The sequence below is a fragment of the Haliotis rubra genome, unplaced genomic scaffold (genome assembly GCF_003918875.1).
Source record: "Haliotis rubra isolate DU_JTF1 unplaced genomic scaffold, ASM391887v1 Scf517, whole genome shotgun sequence".
Classification (NCBI taxonomy): Eukaryota; Metazoa; Mollusca; class Gastropoda; order Lepetellida; family Haliotidae; genus Haliotis; species Haliotis rubra.
In genome coordinates, this window is record NW_025767210.1 from 533,044 (window position 1) to 560,590 (window position 27,547).

Consider the following 27,547-nt stretch of genomic DNA (forward strand, 5'->3'; position numbering starts at 1 on the left):
GTCACTCGCTTTGATCTCACCAATAACAGAAGAGGTCGAATTGCCGACAATGTCATAACTGCCGTTACCGAAGGTCACAATGTATTCTTCGCAGTTCTGACGCCACGTCATATGTGACGCACGTACAGGGTCCTCCGTTTTCACAGTGCAAGATAAAGAATAGCCTGTACCCTTCTCTACCTCCTCTGGGTACACATCCAAGCTGACATTCCCTGAAAAAAAAGTTAGAATATGTGTATGTGTGACATTGCCTTCAAATATAATGATCCGTTCCCGTAATTATGCAAAGTAAGAATTGGTGCTCATCTTTAACAAGAGAACATACTTGGATCACTAATATTCTGAACAACAAGGACGCTGCGAGGAATATGAGACTCATCCAATCCCAGTGCATGTTTTGAAGAGCCGGCTGAACAACTATGATGTGTATATCACTTCCCAGACCTCCCAAGCCTAATCTTACCTGTTGGTTCCAAGACCTGTATCAGTACAGTGTTACTGATTGTTGCCAACACTGGGATTCCGCACGTCCATTCAGTGCCATTCACATAGGGACTGGCTATCATGGTTACGTTGTGCTGGTTGTTGCTCTGTGTCACGTCCATCACAGCAGGCGTGATGGAGTTGTCCAAGACGAGATGACTTCCGTTACTGAAGGTCACGAAGATTTCTTCAGAGTTTTGAAGCCAAGCCATATTGGAAATATTGAAATGTCCTCCAGTCTCCACTGTGCAGCTTACAGTAACATTGCCATCATCGACGATCTTGTCTGGATGGACATTTAGAGTGACATTTCCTAAAAGATTCAATGATCATGTTTTAGAGAAAATGATCGAATCACAATGTCCTATTGGGAAATAAATAACAATGGTCTCTCATCACAGAAAGGGAAATATGAACTAGATGAAAGCGAAAAAACAGAATCTTAAAAAATCTGTGCTAAAAGCAAATCCTATTAAATCCCCCGACTACATGAAGAACACGTGTCATAAACACATGCAGAGGCAAGTGAAGCGTTCACCTGAACAAACACGGGAACAGGTGGTACAATGAAAGAAGTAGGGCATTGCATACTTAGAATTCCTTTCAAATCCCCATATATAATCTGAGTGGCAATACATATACAGAGTGTGTTTTATGTATTTAAATATCTCTGTCTAAATTTGCATATGTCATTTTAAGCAGAACCCATTCCTGCAACAGTTTGGGAAAAGTATGGTGTACACCAATACACTGGTTTAGTGAAGACTTTTGAAAGAAATTTGGAAGAATTTGGAACTGCAAGACCTGAACACTATTGGAAATGTAATTTTTTTTGCTGCAAATGTACATTAATCTGTTTTCGATGTAAAACGACAAAAAATGATTTAAAATGTATATAAAAGCACCTACAGAAGTATTGTTTGAGTACTGGCCAAGAGCCACTATAGTTCATGTTGTGAGATCTAACATCACTCGCCTTAGTTATCAACTGAAAATGAAACATGATAAAATCAGGTAGTGTGTCTTTGTTGCAAAGTTAAGAATTAACGATTTTTGTTGTTAATATAATAACCCGTTTTAACCAAACATTGACGATGAACAGAATACACATAAATAAAAGAAGATAAATCAATTGGAGTGGGGATTGGTATTCCTAAAACGTGAATCTTCCCAAGTGATATGTTGTGTTCTCACCTTCAAAAGGGGTTTGCGTAATAGGCGTGAACGGCTTTACACCTGCTGTATTACCTGAAGAAAAAGGAAACAACATCATTCTTCAGAAAAGTCCTTTCATATAAAGCAACTGACATCTCGGGCAAAATCAGCCAAATATGTCGTTCAGACAAAACGCGATTGTTTCTTTACTGTCCAAGAGCAAAATTATCTCATGTCATCAAAATAGACAGCAAGAATGTGGGACACACAGTCAGTTAATGCCATGGGTCTTCATTTTGTACAGACAATTCACCTAGCATCGCATATGGTTACCCGGTAGTTCGGTATGGTAATGTGACAGGAAACATTCTGGCAAGACATATGAGGTTTGGGCTTCCTTTGAGCTGAAAATGGCAGTCACGAGTACACTGATCTATCGAGAAGGACACTGAGCGGGTCAGACACACTGAGTTGAGAATGCGTTGTACAATTATTTATATGATAATTAGTATTATTATTGCACTTACTTGATATTTCAATTGGTTCACTCCAAGTATTTTTGTTGTTATCGTTGTTGCACCTCCATATAGACATGCCTTCGTGCACGTCAGAAACGGTCACAGTGTGGCTCCTCCAAGCAATATTCAGATGAACGGATTTTTCAAACCTATTGTCCACGATGTGTACATATGATCCGAACCGTCTGTATGTTTCGAATACAAGGGTGTCATTTCGGTACCAGTAGACTGTAAACAGTCCTGTGATGCCCCAACCGCCTGTTTTTGTACATCGTAACCTGGAAGTGTTCGAAGCCGTCATTCCCCCTTCTAGTATCGGATAATCTGTAAATACGCGAAACAAACGTTATAAGTTTTAACTCAGTGCTAGCTTCTGAAAGATGGTGTGACACATAATAAACTGGTAAGCATAATGCAATCGTTAATCAGTTTTGTATTGATTAAAACAACAGAACATAGCACTCAAGCCATCATTGCTAATTACTCCCATCTGCTAATGTCTATTCTGCCTCTTCAACAGTTGGCGTATTAAACATTATCAATCATTTATCAAACCTATGCGATTTTATTATAAAAGTATGGACAGATTGTAGTATGAAAAAATTTACAAGTTCATTTTTGTTTGGGTTACCATTTAGGACAGAATTTAAATTATATCCATGTTCGTAAAACTACATGCGATGTCTGATGTTAGAATAATTAGGACAAGTAAAGAAGTAATGTAAAGTATCCTCATAGGGGTGACCACAGGAACAGAATGGATTAACTGAAATGTGCGGTTCAAACATGTGCGCTTTCAAATTACTGCACCCAAGTCTGAAGCGTGAGTGGATAATTTCGCAGAAACGTGTACCAAAGTTTTTATCAAATATATTAAAATTGAGTGGTTTTGATGATTGGAATGCATTTTTGAATTGGCCTATGGTTTCAATATCGTACATATTCTCAGGCAAATCATTCCATTGTCGTATTGTATCAGGTAAAAACGAGTTGCTATGCAAATCACTACGACATCTTATAGTTTGAATGTTATTACTGTTTCTTAATCTATGGTCACTTAACTGTGATACTTTTTCGGGCAGTAGATCAGTTAAATAACCTGGTGTCATATGATGAACCATTTCGTAAAATAGTGATAACTTTCTAATTTGTCTACGGTCAACTAGGAGCATAGAGTTAGTTTCCTTATATATTAAATCATGACTTGTTAATGTCATTGTGTATCATAGTGCATATGGTATTATCATAAAATCATACCGCTCAGAAAATGTATTTTAACATCTTAAACTACATCTAAAACTGTACTCTGGGCCTCCTGGCCTTGAAATACAATAAACTTCTGTTCTGTTATATGTTTCAACTCAGTGCTAACTTCTGAAGGAAGGTTCGACACATAATAAGGTGGTAACCATCGTTAATCATGTTTTTAAGGGAACTTACGGCATGACGACTGCCACACGAGGAGGACCCAGACTGTTGCAGCAAACAACCCACGTGCTGAATCCCACATCATCGAATGATGGAAGCTCAACCTGAAACACAATCAATCAACAGAGACCAGGATACCTCATCCCATCCAACGACAATGAACTGATAAAAACAACAGAACATAGCACTACAGCCATCAGTGCTAATATATCCCATCTGCTATGTATATTATGTTCTGCCTCTTCAACAGTTGGCTTCCTCGTATTGTTACTGCATTATTACCCATTCCATTGTTGTTGATGTTGTTGTTAATCCCTTTGATAATACCCTCATGTTGTCTCACTTACTCCACTTGTATATAAGTCGGCTTTGTGCTGTATTATTTTGCTCTTCCTTGAAAAAGGTAAAAGAATCTATACCGAAACATCACATCATTACCCTCATGTTATAAATAATATAATAAAGAGGCTGTTATCCATAACGTATCGTACCTTTCTTATTATTCATCAACTTCTAAACTTCCAATCAAACATATCCTCGCGTATTTCACACAAGCAAATTGCACATGCATAAGATTTCAGGTCTCTGGCGGTCGTAGATTGAAAACATATCTGACATGTAAGGCCTGAGAAGTTTGGTTTTGATACTGAAACCCACGTTTGGCAAGTCTACACACTGCTATATATGATATTAGCAATGTATTCGTAATTTAGGAGTTATATACTTTACACATAAAGTTCAATAAATATGTCTTTTGTTTGAATGGGGCATAATTTTACGTGTGGCGTCAAAAGTAGTCATTTGTTACAGTGAACCATTTCAGTTAGCAAACGACCACGGTCCATGTCTGTCTACGCAAGTCAAGTCACTAATATATACTAAACCGCAAAAGAAACGCAAGTCAAAATCCAGATTTATAAAAACTTTACTTTTGACAGATAATGCATGAAAACAGGTACATGCTAACAATCAACACTTATTGCATGATTATTGGGACATGTCAGTCAATGCATGGAAACATTGTTGGTTTACTTTGCATTAAAGACAAAATCGAAATTGATCCAACAAGTCAGTAGCGTGTATGTCCACCTCGTGCATTCACTACAGCTGTGCACCGCCTGAACATGGAGTGAATCAGACGGTTGACAACGGCCCTAGGGATTGCCGCACATGTCCGGATGATGGCTGTCTGGAGTTCTGCTGCAGTTGTCGGACGTGGTCGGACTTCATTCAGTCGTCTCTGCAGCTCGTCCCAAAAATGTTCGATCGGGTTTAAATCGGGACTAGCAGCAGGCCATGGCAGTAGTCGGATGTTGTGCTGCTGGCAAAATGCCTGAGTGACTCTAGCAGTGTGGGGCCTGGCATTATCTTGCTGGAAACTGTGTTGCTGGTGTCGGACGGAAAATGGCACAACCTGTGGTCGGAGGATCTGGTCGATATAACGTTGGGCAGTGACTCCATTTCCCCGACCTGGCCAAATATTCTGGAAGAATACTGGCCCCAATCTCTGATCAGGCCAATCGCTGCCCATACCATAACGCTCGCACCTCCCCATGCATCAACTTCCATTACACATTCGTCAGCAAAGCGTTCACCTCGTCTTCGCCATATTCGAACTCGGCCATCAGCACGAGAAATGCAAAACCGACTTTCATCAGAGAACATACCAGTCTCCACTGTTGTTGACGCCAGTTTCGATGCAACGTAGCCGACTGCAGACGATTCTGACGATGTCTCGGTGTGAGGATAGGACGTCGAGCTGGACGACGACAACAGAGGTGAACTGCTCTGAGTCCGCGCCGAACTGTATCTCCGCTTATTGATCGGTTGTGACATCCAATAGTGTGTCGGGCAGTCTCGTTGGCAGATAAGAATCGATCCCCGATGTGCGAACGTTGAAAGTGTCGATCTTACCGTGGTGTTGTGACTCTCGGACGTCCAGGACGCTGGCGGTCAGCAGTGGTCTGTGTAGCAGCAAAACGTTCCTGAAGACGGTAAATGGTCGTTATGTGCACATGGAATGCATTGGCAACATCTGCAACACTCTGTCCAGCTTCAAGACGGCCGATCGCTTGTTCCCTCTGTTGCGTCGTTAACCTAGGCATTCTTGGTGGGCGTTTGTCGGGAGTGATTTCAAACTGATTTGAGGGCATTTTTAGACCCCTATGTGTCCGTGACATAATGCGCATCATGATTTTCATGAAAAACTTCTGCAACCACATCCCACGGGCAATTCAATTGCTGCGTTTTGGCCATGTGCAATATCCAAAAAAATCACCAAACAGAACCTGAACATTAAAAAAACTGTTTTTTCACAACAACGGTAACAATGTGTAGTTACACTATAATATTTAACAATGTTCTGTCAAATATTTATTAATTTTGAAAAACTTGCGGTTTTTTTGCGGTTCAGTATATTTTTGCAAATAAACATAGTTATTCGAAAAAAACCCAAAACTTTCTACTATCATATTACTATCGTCCAGGTGACAATACTGACGACGAATGTGGATAGCTGTCTCACTTTGAAAAGTAAAGCAGGACGGTCCATTCCCCCTAAACTTCACACTGATAAATATGTTGGAACAGAAGATATCATTAACGAGTGTGACCTCCATGGGCGCCATGGCCATTGGTCAACGGGTGCTGGCCCAAGTTCCTGCAATGCGTAATGCTAATCCATCTGCTGTCGCCCTCGTTTTACCCGATTATGATATAATATGTTTACTCGGGGTCACGTCTTGGAAGCGCTAAAACATCAACAACAACTCTTTGTTAGTGAATGCGCGTCAGATTGACATCAGTACCGGGTAACGTGAGTAGATGCGCGTCAGAGTGACATCAGCATCGGCGTAACGTGAGTAGATGCGCGTCAGAATGACATCAACACTGGCGTAACGTGAGTAGATGTGCGTCAGAATGACATCAGTACCGGCGTAACGTGAGTGGTTGCGCGTCAGAATGACATCAGTACCGGCGTAACGTAGGTAGATGCGCTTCAGAATGACATCAACATCGGCGTAACGTGAGTCGATGTGCGTCAGAATGACATCAGCATCGGCGTAACATGAGTAGATGCGCGTCAGCATGACATTAACATCGGCGTAACGTTAGCAGATGCGCGTCAGAATGACATCAACACAGGCGTAACATGAGTAGATGCGCGTCAGAATGACATCAACATCGGCGTAACGTTAGCAGATGCGCGTCAGAATGACATCAACACCGGCGTTACATGAGTAGATGCGCGTCAGAATGACATCAACATCGGCGTAACATGAGTAGATGCGCGTCAGAATGACATCAACATCGGCGTAACGTTAGCAGATGCGCGTCAGAATGACATCAACACCGGCGTAACTTGAGTAGATGCGCGTCAGAATGACATCAACACCGGCGTAACATGAGTAGATGCGCGTCAGAATGACATCAACACCGGCGTAACATGAGTAGATGCGCGTCAGAATGACATCAACATCGGCGTAACGTTAGCAGATGCGCGTCAGAATGACATCAACACCGGCGTAACGTGAGTAGATGCGCGTCAGATTGACATCAGTATCGACGTAGCGTGAGTAGATGCGCGTCAGAATGACATCAGTATCGACGTAACGTGAGTAGATGTGCGTCAGAATGACATCAACACCGGCGTTACACGAGCGTTACACACCGGAGTGACATCAGTATCGACGTAGCGAGAGTAGATGCGCGTCAGAGTGACATCAGTATCGACGTAACGTGAGTAGATGCTCGTCAGAGTGACATCAGTATCGACGTAACGTGAGAAGATGTGCGTCAGAATGACATCAGTATCGACGTAGCGTGAGTAGATGCGCGTCAGCATGACATCAACATCGGCGTTACACGAGCGTTACACACCGGAGTGACATCAGTATCGACGTAGCGAGAGTAGATGCGCGTCAGAATGACATCAGTACCGGCGTAACGTAGGTAGATGCGCGTCAGAGTGACATCAGTATCGACGTAGCGAGAGTAGATGCGCGTCAGAATGACATCAACATCGGCGTAACGTGAGTCGATGTGCGTCAGAATGACATCAGCATCGGCGTAACATGAGTAGATGCGCGTCAGAGTGACATCAGTATCGACGTAGCGAGAGTAGATGCGCGTCAGAGTGACATCAGTATCGACGCAACGTGAGTAGATGCGCGTCAGAGTGACATCAGTATCGACGTAACGTGAGTAGATGCGCGTCAGAATGACATCAGTATCGACGTAGCGTGAGTAGATGCGCGTCAGAATGACATCAACACCAGCGTTACACGAGAAGATGCGAGTCAGAACTTCAGTATGTCGTGTTAAAATGTCAGTCCAGGACCATGTAGCTGTACGAATGGTGGAAGTACTGGTGTCAACCCGTAGTCATGATACTGTATAGTAAAGAATTCAATGGGCAACAATCTTATGAGATCGAGCGTTGCCAAAAAATACCCCCCAAAACCGAACAAAAACAATATTGAGTTGAAATATTTTTCACATTAAAGGTCACATGCAACCAAAAAATCAAACATAATTAAAACAAAATTATCACTTATTCATGACATAATATGCATTGATGGTTATGAAAAAAACATATAAACAAAATTATCAGCGTACAATCGCAAATCAAAAGTGCAATATTTTGTACTTGGGTTTACTTCCCTCGAAACGAAGCAGCCGGGATACCGAACCCAGTCAGAGCGGGTGGGTGTGCACTCAAGTGTAACGGCTGGTTCATTTGCAGATGCTCTCACGGCTCATTGTGTGTGTTGTTATGGGTGATGAAACATATTTTGCAAACATAATGTACAGTTTTAGATAGTGATGAGTATACTTGGTGTAATTAGTTTTAGCTTGGGGTGGGGAGGGCCTTCGCTTGAGCGAGAAATTGTTATGTAACTAGTGGTACAGCTTGGGATTTGATGAATTCGGCTTTGGTCAGTTAAGTGAATGTGGCCAGCCAGCTTATAGGGAAAAGCTCGGTGATTCTGATCTAGCTGGGATGTTTCTTGAGGACGGGAATTTTGCCTGTTGTGGTTGTACCCATGATGTGAATTCACATACTTGCACCCACGTCGGGAATGTGTCAAATATGGACACTAGGAAATCATGGTGTACAGTTTTGGAAGGATTTAAAAATGAGGTGACTATGCGATATTGCTTTGCCCATAATATATCTAAGACAATTTCCTCTTCACTTTCCACATTTGTAAATTGGTATCCTGTATCAGCCTTCTGTTAGGATAGTATAAATAAATCTTCCTGAATTAGTCAAATTGTTGTGTGATCCATTTTCATTGTTACGAGTGAATTGGTGTCATATACCCCTTTATTACCCACGTGGTCAACGTATGGGTAGTTGCATATTAATCTCGTACGTCACACGAGTGTCGTATGGCGTTGACCTGTGTCGTAACGACTTGACCTGAAATTCTAACGATTTGATTGGATAACCGATGACCTCTCAATTAGGTCACATTCTGACGTAACTATTTTTTCATTCATAGCAAACACGTGAATTCATTCATTCTACAACTTAAATGCATTGGGGGAATGTAAACATTGCGAATGTTGCCGTGTCGCTGTTTAATTGTGAATCGAAATGAGACATTATATCAGTCGAAAAAGATAACCGCAATGTTTCCACCAGTGATGTTAGCCGAATGAAGCAACTGGAAACCAAGAAACGAGGTGCAATGGAGTAGTTTACTGTAGGAGGCTGTACGAGGCGATGACAACTGACATGCATCGTGACGTCGGTTACCATGGCAGTGACGTCATTAGTGTGATGTCATGCAAATATTGTACTACAGTACAAAACTCTTCTGCAACCTCTTTATGAAACCGGTTTCGGTTTGAAACCAAAAACATAACAAAAATACGCTATTTCGTCATTTTAAATGCATGTAAGACGTGGGTAATAAATAAAATACCACACTCGGTCTCATTACATACGAATTATACGAAACTCGTGACCTTACTATGTTATCTGACCTCGCTTTCGCTCGGTCAGATACCATAGGAAAGAAACTCGTTTCGTATAATTCGTATGTAATGAGACCTCGTGTAGTATTCTCTATTTATCACACCTTCACTTCTAACAGTGTATATATAGAGATGTTGTTTTTTGTCAATACATCCTCATTTTTTGTGTATAACATCTTGCAATCAACAGACATCATAGCAGTTGTGCAGTTGATACTTGTACTACAGTTCATTCCAGTCTAATATTGTGTCCAATACTAGTCAGAAGCTCTGGCAGTGACTTGTCACCACTGTTGAAGTCTCAGCACAGATTTCGCAATCTGTCTTTGTGCTTATCACTCTTTCTTCTCACACGCTTGGGCGCTGGTCGAACCCCCCTGGCGTCCTACAGAAGAACAGTCAGGCACATGGGGAAGTCTTGCTGAAATCCTTCTATTGCTGCCCATACTGATGGATAGTCGTGACTAACTAGTTTTTTTAACTGTGCCACCTAGTACGACTTTTGTTTGAACTTTTCTTGGTATACATATACCCATCTAGCGCTAGCTTGACACCACCTTTATTGTTCCTAATAACCTCCATGATGCAGTGTGATATACTAGACTTGGTTTAAACATATTTATTTCATGAAAAAGCAAAGACAGAATTTTCAGGATCTGGATTGGTCAACTAGACATGACCATCTAAACCTCTTATATACAGGTGGGGAAGGATGATTTGATAATACATCATTAATTGATTAGCTACTCTAAACTTTAAAGAAGGAACCAGGAAATCAGGAATTTAATTAAATAACAATAGCGCTAACCATCTTAATAGACCATCTTAATAAACATGTTCAATGACATGCCACAATGAGTACCTGCCCAACAAAATCAAACATAAGAGGAAGTGACCAATTTAAGCCAGTTCTCTGAAACAACATTAAGCAGATTTAATTCCATTGTTAAAATAACAACATCGTCACTGAGGAGCCTGTAACAACTGGCAGCAGTGGGGGGAATTGCTCAGAAAACATCATGTCGCCTGTCATTTCAAAACAAACACAGAGGGTGTTTTATCCTATAGGTGGAAATTTGCAACACCTTCACTCGTAACAGTGTATATATAGAGATGTTGGGTTTTGTAAATACATCCTCATTTTTTGTGTATAACATCTTGCAATCAACAGACATCATAACATGTCATGTGTACAAATATCACACCTGCCTGTCTGTGTAATTACATAATGTGACAGAGACAGAACTCGGGCCATAAATCAATGCGTTTTGTTTATGGTGTATAGCCTGATTGGTGTTAAGTTCAAATTGCATGTGGTCAGTGATCGAAGTTGTGTATTGTATATTGTCATTAGCAGACGGGCAGGCAGACACATGGGTGTCAATAAAACAGACGTTGAGTTGTGTCTGTGACAACGACATATCTATATCACAGTTAGAAATTCTGCCAACGCTTAATAATGACACTGCTTTTAAGTATCGAACTGAGAGTGAGTGAGTGAGTTAAGATTTAACGTCACATCGGCAATATTTCAGCCATATCGTGACGAGAACATTTGATATTGAAACAAAATATATCTATATCATAAAAACCTGCCGACGAAGGACAGTAAAACAACTAGAATATCACAGTTAGACATGTAAAACTAGTAATTAAATCTAAAATATTTGAACTATAGGTGACAACACAATATAAAAATAGGCTATATATCGCCAACAGCTGAAGGTAGATCACCATACTAGAGACCATGGGGACTTACAGTACATTTGCTTCCTGCATGGACCCTAGCTGGATTTACACCATCCCTTCAGCTACTAGCAATTTTAGAAAATCTAGCCACAAATTAAACGAACAGACATTCTACGATTAAAATGGTAGTAGGTTTAAATCCACTTCGAATGTATTGGGACTTACGTACCCTCTCCGGAGGACAATAATTTTACAATACTTTAACCCCCTTTGAGGGTACAGCCACTGACAATCTAAGTTGCTAATCTAAACTACGTAGCTTTAAAATACATCTATCTACAGAACATATTAATCAAAAATTCATTAATAAAATCAATTTCTTTTAAAAACCAAGAATTAAATGAACATGAACAGTGTTAAAAAGATCCTTAACAGTTTTAACATTGAAATAGGTATCCCTTATGATGGAGATTCGACACAGTCAAGCAGGATATGCTTGACTGTGACTCTCTCATCACAAGGGATACAAAACGGAGGATCTTCACCTTTCAACAAGTATTTGTGAGTATACCTTGTATGGCCAATGCGACATCGTCGCATAATGACCTCCTCAAATCTGGACTGACAACCCAAATGAGTGTAACCAATATAAGGTTTTATTTTATGTAATTTGTTAATACCTACTTGGGTGTCCCACTTCTTCTGCATCAGATCACGGATGTAAGTTCTAATGCTAGCTTTGTAATCAGAGTAGGGAATAAGAAGTGGTGTCACAGATTTGTTGAGTGCTGCCTTAGCAGCAAGATCAGCCATAGTATTCCCAGAAATGCCAACGTGGCTTGGTAACCAACAAAGACGATGTCGCATTGGCCAGTAGCAAGCTCATTGTACAATTCAATAATTTCTAATAAAAGTGGATGTTTACAAGAAAGATTTTTAATAGCCTGAAGACACGAAAGAGAATCAGAAAAGATGATGTATTGTTTATATTTACGGTGGTTATTGATATATCTAAGAGCTGTTAATATAGCGTGAGCTTCCGCTGTGAAAATAGAACTGTTTTTTGGTAATCGAGAAGATATTGTTCGGGATCCAATGACAGTGGCACAAGCAACCGCGCCACCATCCTTGGACCCATCTGTAAATAAGGATTTGTAGGTATTATATTTAGTTTTTAATTGATTATATTCTTGATTATATTGTAATTCGTTTGTTTCCGATTTTTTAAATGTTGTTAGTGTTAGGTCAACTTCTGGTCTAACTAACTGCCAAGGAGGAGAAGAAAACAAACGGGAAGAAGATATATTGTCTAGCTCAATACCAGCAGCAGAACTGAAAGGTTTGACTCTTAGTCCCAGAGGCGGAACAAGAGAAGTCTTTTATTGTAGAGATCCTCATAAAGAGGATGAAAACACAGTTAAATGCAGGGTTAGACTCAAGAGAATATAATTTGGTTATATACTGTAAGGATAATTTTATACGGCGTTGGCTAAGAGATGGTTCATCAGCCTCAACGTACAGACTGTCAATAGGAGAAGTTCTGAAAGACCCAAGACATAGTCTCAGACCCTGGTGATGAATTGAATCAAGTATTTTGAGATTTTACAGGCTCCACCATAAACGATGGAGCCATAATCAAGTTTCGACCGGATGAGAGATCTGTATAGGTGCAGTAGGGTAGTTTGATCCCCACCCCACTTACAATTTGAAACGACTTTTAACAGATCAAGTGCCTTTAGGCATTTGGCTTTAAGTGATTTAATGTGTGGCAGAAAAGTTAAATGTGAGTCAAAAATGAGACCCAAGAACTTGGCCTCCTTTACGACTTTGATAGGGGTGCCATTTAAAAATAATTCTGATCTTTATGCGGTTTATATTTTCTGCAGAAATGTATACAATTAGTTTTGCTATAGAAAATTTAAACCCGTTTTCAAGTGACCATTTGTTGATTTTATTGAGACAAAGTTGTAATTGTCTCTCTATTGTATGCATATTTCTACCTCTACAAGAAACATTAAAATCATCCACAAATAGTGATCCATCAACTGAATCACTTAAAACCTGTGAAAGGCTATTTATCTTAATGCTAAATAAAGTCACAGACAAAATACTGCCCTGTGGAACACCTTGGTCTTGATTAAAGAAGTCTGACAAGGTTGATCCCACACGAACTTGAAACTGTCTGTCGGATAAAAAAATTAGTTATAAATTGAGGCAAGCGACCTCTCAACCCAAAAGCATGTAAATCTTGTAAAATACCATGCTTCCAAGTGGTGTCATAAGCTTTTTCCAGATCAAAAAAGATGGATACAGCATGTTGTTTTTTTAATAAAAGAATTTTTAACAAATGATTCCAAACGAACCAAGTGGTCAACAGTACTTCGGTTTCTACGGAAACCACATTGTATATCAGTGATTAGATTGTTGGTTTCTAAAAACCAAACTAAGCGATTATTGACCATTCGCTCCATGGTTTTACAAACACAGCTAGTTAAGGAAATAGGTCGATAATTAGATGGAGCTGTATGATCCCTGCCAGGCTTTGGGATAGGAACAACTATGGCGTTTCGCCATGAAGGAGGAAAATTTTCCGTTGTCCAAATATGGTCAAAAATGTTAAGTAAAGTTTCAAGACAAGATTCAGGCAAGTGTTTTAAGAGTTGATAGTGGATATTATCAGGTCCTGTTGCAGTATCATGAGCTTGTGATAAAGCAGTGTGAAGTTCATGTAGTGAAAATACCTCATTATAATCTTCACCATTATCAGATTGAAAATTTATTTTTTTCTTTTCTTGTTGTGTTTGATAAACCTGAAATTTTGGATTATAATTTGAGGAGGACGAATGTTTAGCCAAAGTTTCACCTAACATGTTTGCAATATCAGATTTTTCAGTTAGTATGTCAGTATCATCTTTGAGATGCTGAATACTACTAGATTTGGAACCCTTGCCTTTGATTTTTTGGATCATATTCCATACCCTTGACATAGGAGTACGGGAATTTATTTTGGAAACGTATTTTTTCCAAGTATGACGCTTAATGTGCTTGAACGTTCGGCGAGCCTTAGCATAACTGATTTTTACATTATTTAAGTTAGGTACTGTAGGATGGCTGCGAAAATATTTCTCGGCTTTCTTCCTACTTTTCCTAGCCTGTTTGCATTCGTCATTAAACCATGGCTTACGTATGTGTGGGTTTACAGAGGACTTAGGAATAGTATCATCAGCTATATGTCTTAGTTTGTCAGAGAACAATTGAATTGGATCAAAACATCCATGAAAAGGTCTGATTTCAATTCTTCGAGGCAGGTGGCCTGAAATAAGGGCCAATTGGCCTTAGAAAAGTTCCATCTTGTGAAAGGTGGATCATCGGTAGGGTTAATTGCTGTAAGTACTGTGGGAAAATGGTCACTCCCACAAAGATCATCATGGACTGACCATTCGAATTCATTATAAACGTTTGAATCAGTGAGTGACAGATCTAAAGAGGAATATCTTCCAGTTGCAGGATGTAGATATGTTTTAGAGCCGTCATTGAATATGCATAAATGATTACTAGAGATAAAATCTTCAAGAATTTTCCCTTTAGCATTGGTATCAGTACTTCCCCATAATGGGTTATGTCCATTGAGATCACCCATTATGATACAGGGTTTGGGAAGTTGATCAAATACATCTTGAAGATCGGACTGGTGAAGTGTTGAAGATGGCGATATATATAAAGAACAGAGGGTAATTGTTATTTGTAAAGAAAGACGAACAGCAACAGCCTGAAGATTGGTTTTGAGTGGAACAGGGCTATGTATAACGCCGTGTCTCACCAAAATGGAAGATCCACCAGTGGCTTTGTCACCAGGATGTGAAAAAGAATGATAAGAATGGAACTGACGCAACTCGAATTTATCATTTTGTTTCAAATATGTTTCTTGTAAACTGAATGCTGATGGTTGAAAGTCTTGAGCTAGTAATTGTAATTCATTAAAATTCTTCCTGAGGCCTCTGCAATTCCATTGAATGAGGGAGGTAGAATTCATGTTATAGCGGGTGGAAGTACAGGAGATCTACTTTTTCCCTTCCGGGGCGAACTGCTCCTAGTACGAGCACGGGGATGAGGGGAGACGTCCATGTCTTCCAGAAGTTGAAATTTGTTGTACATCTGTACAGGGTCACGTGAGCCCTTTGATACTCTATCAGATTGTTTGCTGTGATCTATCTTATGGCATGGATTTTTCACTGCAGGCGATATTGATGGTGGTATTTCAGTCTGACAGCTTGATGATGATTTAGTCTGGTCAACAGTTGGAGCTGATGTGATGACTGTATGTTTGTCTGTTTTAATCCAGGTGATATCCGTCTGACATGCAACAGACATGACAGACGTAACAGAGTGAGCAGGAGGGCGAGAAACCACTGAAGAGTATAACCTACCCGATGTTTGAGGGGAGGTTGCATTTAATATATGTTTGGCTTCATGGTATGATATATTTTTTTGAAGTTTGATTTTGATGATTTCGTATTCGCGTTTCCAGATGGGACATGTCTTAGATGAAGACATATGCTCTCCGAGACAATTGACACATTTGGAGTAGACTGACAGTCTGAACCTTCGTGAGCTGTTTCACCACATCTGTAGCAGGTAGTGCGATTTCTGCAAGATTGGGCTCCATGGCCAAACTTTTGACATTTGTAACAATCGAAGCGGATTTGGAATATACTGTTCCACTTCGATATTACAATATCCTGCTTTGATGGATTTTGGGTGTTGTGGCTGCGAAAACGAAATCAAGTACGTGTTTGTTTTAAGCGTTTCACCATTTCTTTGAATGTAAATCGTTTCACATGAGTGACACCTTGATTGCGTAATTCTTCCTCTATCTCAGATTCACTCATATCAGCAAGCCAGCGATCTCTGTCTCTCAGGATTCCTTTACTACTGTTGAGAGACTTGTGTGGCGAAACTGAAACTGCAGTATTTACAAGCTGTGTTGTAGCCAAGAGGGTAGCCGATTGTTTGGCTGTTTTACAGTCAATGAGTAGAAAGCCAGATCGAATTTTCTTGACGGCTTTAACATCACCAACAATGCCATAAATAGCCTTTGATGTCGCAAACGGATTTAATTTCAACGGTTCACCATCAGTTGAAGATACAACCAAAATCTGCTCCATGTATCCGAAGATCTAATTGTGATGCTATCCTCATCAGAGGACAAACACTCATCCAATGCTCGTTTGTGTTTTTGTGTTGTGCCATGGTTAATTAGAAAGGTTCGCCATCTCAGCTCCCCACCCTCCAAGGAGTATCACAAGGACAATGCTATATACCAGTGGTTCCGACTGGCAGCACCGGGATACTGAAATGGTATACTCCAGCAGACGACTAATTGAAATTAATCAATCAATCCACCAGATTGGCCCATGAGCCACCGCCTTCTGGGCATAGGACTCTAGGCATATTTAACATATGTTGACATTTTAAACAAATATATATTTTTTGAAATTATTTTACCAATACCCAAAACAAGATCATTTACAAAATTCAAATTTATGCAATATCAAATACAAAGCACAGGGCATGGCATGACCAGCCGATTGGTTGAACCGGGCCCATTCAACCACCCGTCTAGGTGAAGTAAGGGCCGAAGTGGTGTGTTGGGCAAAGGGACACTGTTCGTGGACCCAGTGCCCTCAACCACCAGAATCCCGTCCTCCACCGACACAGGGGCCCAACCCACGGCAAACGGGTTGGTGGACCAAAATATCCCCCCCCCCGGGTCCACAACGGGGGGTTGAAAGGCGCTTAGCGTTACCCAGCACCCACCACGAGGAGGTGGCCTTTCACGGGTGCCATCGAACTGAGAAAGTGACTCGGTAAGAAGAATGTGTGGTGAATAGACAAATAATATAATATAACCAGTTATATGGGTAATCTACTGTAATAACATATAAAAAGCTCGCGCCTGTGAAATATCACAAAAACATTAGAAAAATAGCTCACGACAAAGCCATCACCGGACAACCCGCTTCCAAGCTGCGCGAACCTATTTCACTGCGCATGTGCTATGAGCGCAGCCCAGCTGTTGAAACCACTTCAATTCCCCCAAGCGCTTGGGGAAAATTAGTGAATCGTTTGAATCGCGGTTTTTTTCATCGTGTTATTTTTCAACTGTATAAATTTACTTTGCTTTTTTGATGATTTGTTTCGGTAAGTCCATACCGAAAGGTATCAGAATGTACAAAGTTGTGTTTTACGTTGCATGTGACCTTTAACATCTACGAGTTTGGTGATCTATCTGTGAGGTGAGGTGAAATTGGGTTGAACGTCGTGCTTGAGAATATTTTGCTCATATGACGACGTGTGCTCTATCTGTTACACACATGACGGGAAAACAGTCTGATCCATGATGACAAATCAAGTAGACAAAACCGAACGCAAACAAAATGAAAGGGAGATAACTCAGTAGAGGAAAATGTAGGAAATCATGACAACAATACCAGTTACCTCCCAATTTCAATAGAAATCGATGAAGCGTGAGCGAGTGTACAATGGAGTGAGGTACTTGAATGTGCAGTGGACCGAAGAAGACTCCCTAAAGATGTGGTAACAAAGGGGACAAAGGAAGGTATTGAATTGAGCGGTGTGAATGGAGCGACGATGGTGTTCGTTGGGTTGGATAGGAAAAGTCCGTCTGCTTTAAGACTGTCGTCTGCTAGCGAACCACTTCCGTTTGCTGAAACAGTCTCGTTGCGTCGTTGCGGTGTGTGTGTGTGTGTGTGTGTGTCCCCGTCCGTGTGTGTGTGTGTGTGTGTGTGTGTGTGTGTGTGTGTGTGTGTCCGTGTGTGTGTGTCCGTGTGTGTCCGTGTGTGTGTGTGTATTAAATGTAATCGGTATATTTAATACATTTGAATGAAATTGCGGTCATGTAGGAATGTATGTGCGTGTAGATTTTATGCATATATCTGAACATGAATGTATGACACCTTTCAATAGATCCATTACGGTTCTAACCACGGCATGAAACATTACTATGAGTGTGGCTAGCAGTTCGTATTTATAAACACATCGTAAGTAACAGATTTCTGATGAATGAACTCGCCCGCACACATGTCTAGGGTCAACATAACTCTGGGTATTTTCAGACCATCCAACTGTAAACAGTTACACGTTGATAACAGGAGGGTGTAGCGTTTGTGCGGAATGCACTCGTCCTTGTAAAGGTAAATCCATGTAAAAATACGCGTTTAAACTCACAATTTAAATGATGGCATTACTTTTTAGCTGTATTGCTATGGATGGGAGGTTCGTAGATCTGTGAAGTGTGTATCGATGTCTGTCTAGGGACTACACATATATTATCATCGAGGTATATAAGGATTATATTCTACGTATGCAAAAAAGAAACCCCGACAAAACAAGCAATTCCATTCATATCATTTATTGATTCAAGTCAGTCGGTTCTATACAAAGCTGTGATATACGAATGGACAATAGGATTCACTCTGGAAACATTAAAGTCAACAGTTCAGTCACTCTAGACACAGGCTGCTGCTTCAAGGCGCGATTGTTTAAACGGCAAGTCCATGTTTTTGAAACACATTTCGCACTGTTGAATATTCAGTTCACCTTTCCTATGCTGTTTTAAGGTTGAATGGTTATCAATAGTCTATGTTTTATCCACTGCCTTTAACGATGTCCGTCCAAGGGGTCCCAGTTTCACAACTCGTCTCACGTAGAGGAAAATTCGGCGTTTCTCATCGTTCAAGCGCCTCAGTGTATGAGGTGTTTTCAAAAAATGAATCAAACTAGACGTGCGGCGTTGACTCGGCATTCGCTTCTGACTGTTAGACTGATATACTAATGACCGGTATTTATTTCCTATCTCCTTAGGCTTTTGTGATCTGTTGCGCATGCGCCAATGTCCTTTGAGACTGCTTACAGTTCAGTTCAAGATGTCTTACCTGTGTGACGCATGTTCTGGGTGGCTGCCCATGGAAGCCAACGGTGAAGACCATCAAGGATTATTTACCTGTGTGTATTGTAAGACCTAATTAAAATACACATACCATCGCTTTTTAACGCATAGTCACAAGTGTGCTGTGAAGAAAAGAGTGTCTTCTAAGATTCCCTCCTGCACGTGTAAGATAGTATAAACTCTATGGTAGTGTAGCCTGACAAACAGTTTAACTCTCGCCAGCAAACGGGTTGGACGTGAACAACATGAAGAAAGCATCAGAGATTAGACTTGACCCTAGAGATATATTTAGGAAGACCACGTTAAGAAAGTCACAACAGAGAATGAAACCACCAGCACCCAAGAAGTCGATGCTGAAGACAAAGAAGAGACAGGTAACACCTAAAATGAAAACGGTGACAACCCAGAAGGGACAGAAGACAACACCCCAACCCATGAACATACGATATATGTCAGAGATGCAAGCTGTAGTGAATCGGGGCAAAAGCTGCTTTGAAACGAGCGGAAGCTGACTTGAAACGTCAACAGTATAAAAGAAAGCTTGAACCCTGGTAATCTGGACACTTGTATAGGATCACGATGGGAGTGACTACCTGTCTGGACTGTGGGATGAGGTTTCACGAAAAGATAATCAACAGAACATTGGAAGCAGATGCACGCTCTAAAAGTACCTCCTCCTCTGGATAATGATGCCCCTCCTGTAGGTAGCGACCCTCCTCAAGAGAGATACCCTCCTCCTCAAGAGAGACACCTACCACCTCCTCCTCAAGAGAAACACCTACCTCCTCCTCCTCCTCAAGAGAGACACCTACATTCTCCTCAAGAGAGACACCTACCTCCTCCTCAAGAGAAACACCCTCCTCGCCAAGAGGACCAGCAGCAAGAACGGTTCAGGTTCCTGATTCCCTCGAATGCGCTCGTTGTGGGACCCAGTGGCTGTGGAAAGTCTGTGTTTACCTCTCATGTGCTCCGACATGGCTTGATCCAACCCCGACCTACCCGCATTGTTTGGTGTTATACTCAATGGCAGCCCTTATATCAGGACATTAGCGAGCAGCTGCCTCAGGTGACCTTTGTCAAAGGAATTCCTTACGATATCTTGGACGAGGATTACTTTGATGCTGGCCAACGGAACGTATTAGTATTGGACGATTTCCTGGCCGAAGCAAAGAACAACAAACGTATTTCGCGGCTGTTTACTCAAACCTCCCATCACAAGAATGTATTGATCTTTCTCTTGGTACAAAATCTGTTTCCGAGAGGTAAAGAATCGAGAGACATTGCTTTGAACGCGCATTATGTCAGCTTGTTTCATTCCCCCATAGATAAACAGCAAATCAAACTCTTTGCCCGTAGAATTTTCCCCGAACATATGGATCACTTTATGGCTATGTATGAAAAGGCTGCTGAAACACCCTATGGACAACTCACCATTGATCTAAAACCTACCACCAAAGATAAGGATCGACTGCAGGTCAATCTCGTAAAAGAGGAAAATGGGCGAGTCAAAGCTCAGTGTGAACAGGATCTGCCTAGGGAAAAGTTGACTACAACAGAATCTCTGGATAGTCCTCTGACTGAAGAAGAGAGACTGCCCCAACATCAGCTCACTCAAATTGAAACCGATTCAGACACGAGTAGTGAGACATCGTTGACTATGGCCACGGCTTGTGCAGCTTGCGGAGTGCTGATAGATAACGTGCACGATCTTGGGCGACATATTAAACATTGGTGTCCGGCCAATAGCCTTCAACCTAAGAGAAAGCGCGCCAGACTCGAGAGTGATGATAATGACAGTGACTATGACGACCTAGCCTCTTCCCAGAAAGGCAGTGGTCTTGCCGTCAAACCTCCTCGTGGGAAGACAACATTCACTGATATGGAAGCCGAGGAGTGGCAAAATGTAGGCTTACAACGCATCTGGAAGCAGGTGTACGACATGTTTCAAGACAAGATGAAACTGCAGAGAAAACAGTACAAGCGACAGGGACGAACGCAAGAATGGATTGAGAGAAGATTGAAACAGAGGTGGGAAGATCTACTGCGTAATACTCTCATCTTTGCGGTGGAATATACCAAGTACTTTAAAGAGGCACCTCTGTTTCAAAACATGCTACACAGCCTGGGAGATATGAATCCTTCCACGGAGCAATCCGTTCTCAAAAATAAAATCAAACTCCTCCTGAAACCCAAGATGAAAGAGATCGTGCCTTTGATAGATATGCCGGAAATAGAAAGTGAGACTGAATCTGATAGCGTTGCAGAGGATAACGACGCTGATGACGACGAGTATGACGTGGAGGAGAATGTTTGAGGAAATAAATATCGGTCATTAGTATATCAGTCAGAAAGCGAATGCCGAGTCAACGCCGCACGTCTAGTTTGATTCATATTTTGAAAACACCTCATACACTGAGGCGCTTGAACGATGAGAAACGCCGAATTTTCCCCTACGTGAGACGAGTTGTGAAACTGGGACCCCCTGGACGGACATCGTTAAAAGCAGTGGATAAAACAAGACTATTGATAACCATTCAACCTTAAAACAGCATAGGAAAGGTGAACTGAATATTCAACAGTGCGAAATGTGTTTCAAAAACATGGACTTGCCGTTTAAACAATCGCGCCTTGAAGCAGCAGCCTGTGTCTAGAGTGACTGAACTGTTGACTTTAATGTTCCAGAGTGAATCCTATTGTCCATTCGTATATCACAGCTTTGTATAGAACCGACTGACTTGAATCAATAAATGATATGAATGGAATTGCTTGTTTTGTCGGGGTTTGTTTTGCATACTTAGAATATAATCCTTATATACCTCGATGATAATATATGTGTAGTCCCTAGACAGACATCGATACACACTTCACAGATCTACGAACCTCCCATCCATAGCAATACAGCTAAAAAGTAATGCCATCATTTAAATTGTGAGTTTAAACGCGTATTTTTACATGGATTTACCTTTACAAGGACGAGTGCATTCCGCACAAACGCTACACCCTCCTGTTATCAACGTGTAACTGTTTACAGTTGGATGGTCTGAAAATACCCAGAGTTATGTTGACCCTAGACATGTGTGCGGGCGAGTTCATTCATCAGAAATCTGTTACTTACGATGTGTTAATAAATACGAACTGCTAGCCACACTCATAGTAATGTTTCATGCCGTGGTTAGAACCGTAATGGATCTATTGAAAGGTGTCATACATTCATGTTCAGATATATGCATAAAATCTACACGCACATACATTCCTACATGACCGCAATTTCATTCAAATGTATTAAATATACCGATTACATTTAAAACACACACACACACACACACACACACACACACACACACACACACACACACCGCAACGAGACTGTTTGAACAACCTTCCTCGGACGTGTAAACCGGAAGTGTTTCGCTAGCAGACGACTGTCCTAAAGCAGACGAACTTTTTTCTTATTCACATCCAACCCGTTGCAGACGGGGAACCGCTAGCAGACGACGAACACCTGTGTCATCTCATTCACTCCGCTCAATTCAATACCTTCCTTTGTTCCCTTTGTTACCACATCTTTAGGGAGTCTTCTTCCACTGCACATTCAAGTACCTCACTCCATTGTACACCCGCTCACGCTTCATCGATTTCTATTGAAATTGGGAGGTAACTGGTATTGTTGTCATGATTTCCTACATTTTCCTCTATTTCCTACATTTTCCTCTACTTAACTCTATCATGACTTCTTTACAGATGAATTCAAAATATTCAATTAAAATATAATACTAATCCCGAAATTAAATTTGAATTGTCCACAAACCTAATGTTTTGTTTGTGACAGTTTTCGTAAAAAACTGCTTGAATAGAGTTATAATGTTAATTTAAAATATCGAATTTGAAACAGAAAGTTTGACATTATGACGTCACTATCGTTGAATAACTTAGTTTGGTTACACAACACTCGTTGGATAACTTTCAACTGGTTACTAAGCAGCTGTTTCAAATGACCAAAATTATCTCATAAAGATATTCAGAACACGTGTGTAATAAATAGAGAATCTCACCCGATTGCCTTCTGAATTCAGTTTTATAAAGGTGATAAAGTTACAAATATCCGATGCTTGCCGGGGATATTTTTACTTTCATCAACGAATGTTGATATTTTTATTTCAAGATCAAGATGGTTTATTGTACATAAGGCCTCTGGCCCGTATACATAGTGTTATAATGACTGGCAAGGTATTGACATTGCAAACAGTGGAAAGCATCATAACATTGTTAGATTAGTTGACAGGAGAAATTAGACTCTTCCTTAAAGACAGAGAATGTGTTAAAAACAGGGCTAATTTTACATGGACAGATTCGTCTTTTGATGATAGAATTCTTATAAGTGTTTCCCTTGTAGGGACCTATATACATCAAATCTAGAAATTAAATTAAGAGTATTCATCCAATTCTGGCGAAACATATCCACAGCTCTTTGACGAAATTCATTCATAAACAACTACTCGTTACCGACACCTTCGAAAATCCACACATATCGAAATCCTTACGAAAATAACAGATATCTTATATTTGATGCCCATGTTACATAACCAATATTATCTAAATTAAGCAGCATGTTATAAGACTTTCTTGGTAGACGCTGTTCATGCATTTTCAGTATTTTGAACCAGTATTTTATGCAGCGAAGGTGAGAGTTTATATAAAGTGGGTATCTTCCACATTCTCCATACACCATATAGTTTCGTGTTGTAATGTTAACATTAAGAAACTTCTTACATGCCAATAGATGGATTTTTCTCAATCGGTTCAAAAGTCTGGAAACCCCATATCCCTGCCCCATGCAAAAGCATTGGTTGTATATGTGCATCGAAAAGTTTAAAAAACATCTTTGGTGTTATTGGCGCTAATGGATAGAGCGATGAAAGTAAATACACCAGAGCCTTTTTTGCTTTTGCTGTTAAGGCAACAGCAGTTTTACCCATATTCAATGTATAATTAAAAAGTATTCCAAGATATTTGTATTCAGAAACTATTTGCATTGAAATGCCGCTATAAAACCATTTTTGGCCATTAGCGATTTGTCCACCCCTTCTAAATACAACACTATTTGACTTATCAAGATTAACATCTAATTTCATTCTTTCGAGTAGTTCTCCAGAATGTCTAATTGGTTCTGTAAACCTACCACTGAGTCCGATACTAATATCACGTCGTCAGCAAACAGTAGCATTAAAATCTCCAAAATATCAGGATATAGTTCTACACCATGTTTGCCTTCATGAATTATTTCATTTTCTAATTCGCTAATGAAGAAGGGAACAAGAATAGGGCTTAACAAACATCCTTGCTTCACACCCAATGGGCACTCAAAATAGTCAGTGATTCCCCCATTGCTACGCACACAAGACTTTACACCTGCATAAATACCTCGTAACATAAATAACATTTTCCCATCTAATCCCGCCAGCCTTAAACAAGCCCACAATTTCTGTCGATTTACAGAGTCAAATGCTTTCCTAAAGTCAATAAATGCTGGATATAATTTACGTTTTCTTCTTATTAAGTACTTTTGCACAATTGCATACAATGTAAAAATATGGTCAGATGTGGAATAACCTTTCCTGAAGCCAGCTTGTGTTGCAGGAATTTTATCTCTAATATTAGCCTACATGTTTAATCTTTTGTTGATGATAGATGTAAACAATTTACCAATACTACTCGTCAGAGATATGCTTCTGTAATTGTCAGGGTTATTGATGTCACCCTTCTTATGTAGAGGTACTATGATAGACTGCGCACAGGTTCTTGGAAAGTATCCAGTCTTAAAAACATAGTTAAAACATTTATGCAAAAATGGCAATATAATGTCTTTGGAAGCTTTTAACATCTCCTCTAAAACCTTGTCCGAACCAGGTGATTTTCCGCTTTTAAGATTTCCTATGGCATCGACAATTTCGGTTATTATTGAATCAAGGATTTCGGCATCAAGTTCAGTATAACCACTGGGGGAGATTCTTAAAAAAACCACACACTTCATTAGTTTTCTCTGAACACGGTGCTGCCACTAGACTTGCAATGCAGCGATGTCATAGCATTGTGACGTCATCAAGTTCATGACGTCATAGCATTGTCAGGGCGGTATACAAAACCTATTGTCATAGAGGATATTATATGAGTGCTCATGTCATACTATGTTAACGACACGAGTGCCTAAATGTTGGTATTCCCCGAGTGAGAGCGAGGTGTATACCATAGTTAGGCACGAAGGTCGTAAACATAGACTACGTATGATATGGGCACGAAAATGACATTCTGTTTACTACCAAAGTCGTCAAATTGAGGAAAATAAACCCAAATTTACTTTCAAACATAGGCAGGCTACCCGCCGTCGCCGCATATAGAACGCAACGTCACTATCTCCCTTGAGATATCGTTTTATCTCACACAAGCAATATCCAATTTGGAACAGTTTGGATGATAAAATCATTTATTTAGCTGAACACAGAGATATTACATCCTGATACGAATAACCCTCATTATAACACCCCCTGTGTTTTTTTTACTACTCATGGTTTTCAATAGTTACCAACACGACACGGCTCAGTTAACCTGGATCCGATTGTATCATTGCTTCATTAACTAATGTCAACATTAAACCCTAATGATACATTAAATCCTTAATCCGCCATATAGGATAGTGTTTACAAAATCAAGTTTCGCTAAGGCCAGTCATAGGACGCCTATTACATCATGTATATTTCATATTCAGTTGTGACAAATGCATCGCTGAATTCCTCATACATTTTAGAATCAAATTCCAAATGGTCTTTGTCACTAAAACCAAGTGTCTAAGAAAAAACGGAACATATTGGGTGTGAAAACGGGACGTTGTGCTCATTATACAGCGCTTGCTAGAAATATAAACAAAACAAAAATCAGATTTTATACAGATACAATACTGAAATTTGATATATTGATACAAAAGTTCTGTGCAGCGTGACGCCATGCGAGACGCCGTGCGAGACGCAAAATCATGGCGAACGACATAGGCAATTATCGGCATTTCAGACTTTTTCAATGAAAACAATAAAAACAAACAACCATACGCAGATAGTCAGAATGTTTCCGATTACTTACATCATACATTTATGGACAAAGGTTCCCTCGCAAAATCGTGGGCACCCATATCCACGAAGCCGCTATTTCATGAGAAATCGGTCATCGGTAGTGATGTGATACATCAACATTGTTGAACATATGTGGCAATTTCTTTGAGGTGAAGGTCGGTTGAATAAGAGTAAACACAATCACACTTTCCTGCGGATTACACTTGTATTATTAATGTATACTTTGCGTATCGTTCACATATGGTTTCATGAAACTAATTTCATTATCAACATTTAGTATTTTAATCCTAAGTAAAACTGACATAATAAATAAAAATGATATATTTATTTCATGAAATGTATATATGCACACGTTTTTAAAGGATATGTCTTGTTCATTGAATTTGTTTATGTTTTGTTATAGACAAAACAATGGCGTATAATCATTGGCCAGGTGCGCGTTTGTCACAAATATTTTGAGTATCATTGTTTTCGATAATTCCGTGAACAAAACATCACGGAAATATTATTCACAGCAAATTCTTGCGAAGTGATCTGAATTACAGTGACTTATTAAGCGTACCGAAGTGAGGCCCGCTTATCTTTATAAGCGTGTGACCCACAGTACTTTTATCAGTGCACGATAAAAAGCAGAGCAATTTACTGTTTTTAACGCATAACAAAATTTGGAGTAACATTCAGCAGTGTCTACGTTTCAAACTGAGTTTATACCATGAGATAGGACATCTAACACTCTACATTAAATTTTATTATAGGTAGATCCAGTGCGGCGCAAACGAAATCCTGGCGCAATGTTCACTTTTCAAGGAAGTTTAATGACGCTCTAATGATACCCCAGGACCTTCATTAAGTTAATGACGCACTAATGACAGCAGAGCATCATTAAAACTTTAGTCCAACAGAATTTAATGATACATTAGTTAATGAACGTTTAATGGCACGTTAATGCTTCATTAAAGTTTGATACAACCGGGTCCTGGTGGTTGGTGTGTGTACATAGTTGGCTAAAAAGGGACACAAACCACATTATACGAACACACTGGTAGCAGTAGTTCTCATGCGGGTAATTAGGGAAAGAATAGTACACTTAAACTAATGAAATATGCACATAAAGGGAATGGGACGGAGGTTGGGTTGAGGTGTGTGGTGTGTGGTGTGTGTGGGCATGCTGTTTTAGTGATGTATGAGGAGCCCGACCG

The 27,547-nt window shown here is 40.2% G+C and overlaps 1 protein-coding gene across 1 annotated transcript in view; it reads right to left on the reverse strand.

The window, feature by feature from the left end:
* LOC124292421 overlaps positions 1-26,392 on the reverse strand; it is a 32,144-nt gene extending 5,752 nt beyond the window's left edge. Inside the window, exons 1-6 of the mRNA XM_046729501.1 lie at positions 26,359-26,392; positions 3,597-3,688; positions 2,166-2,480; positions 1,678-1,731; positions 464-796; positions 21-212 (exon numbers count right to left, since the gene is read on the reverse strand). Of these exons, the coding sequence (XP_046585457.1) occupies positions 21-212; positions 464-796; positions 1,678-1,731; positions 2,166-2,480; positions 3,597-3,688; positions 26,359-26,363 (991 nt within the window). The 5' untranslated portion in view covers positions 26,364-26,392. The remainder of the gene's footprint in view (positions 1-20; positions 213-463; positions 797-1,677; positions 1,732-2,165; positions 2,481-3,596; positions 3,689-26,358) is intronic.
* Between the last annotated feature and the right edge of the window lie 1,155 nt (positions 26,393-27,547).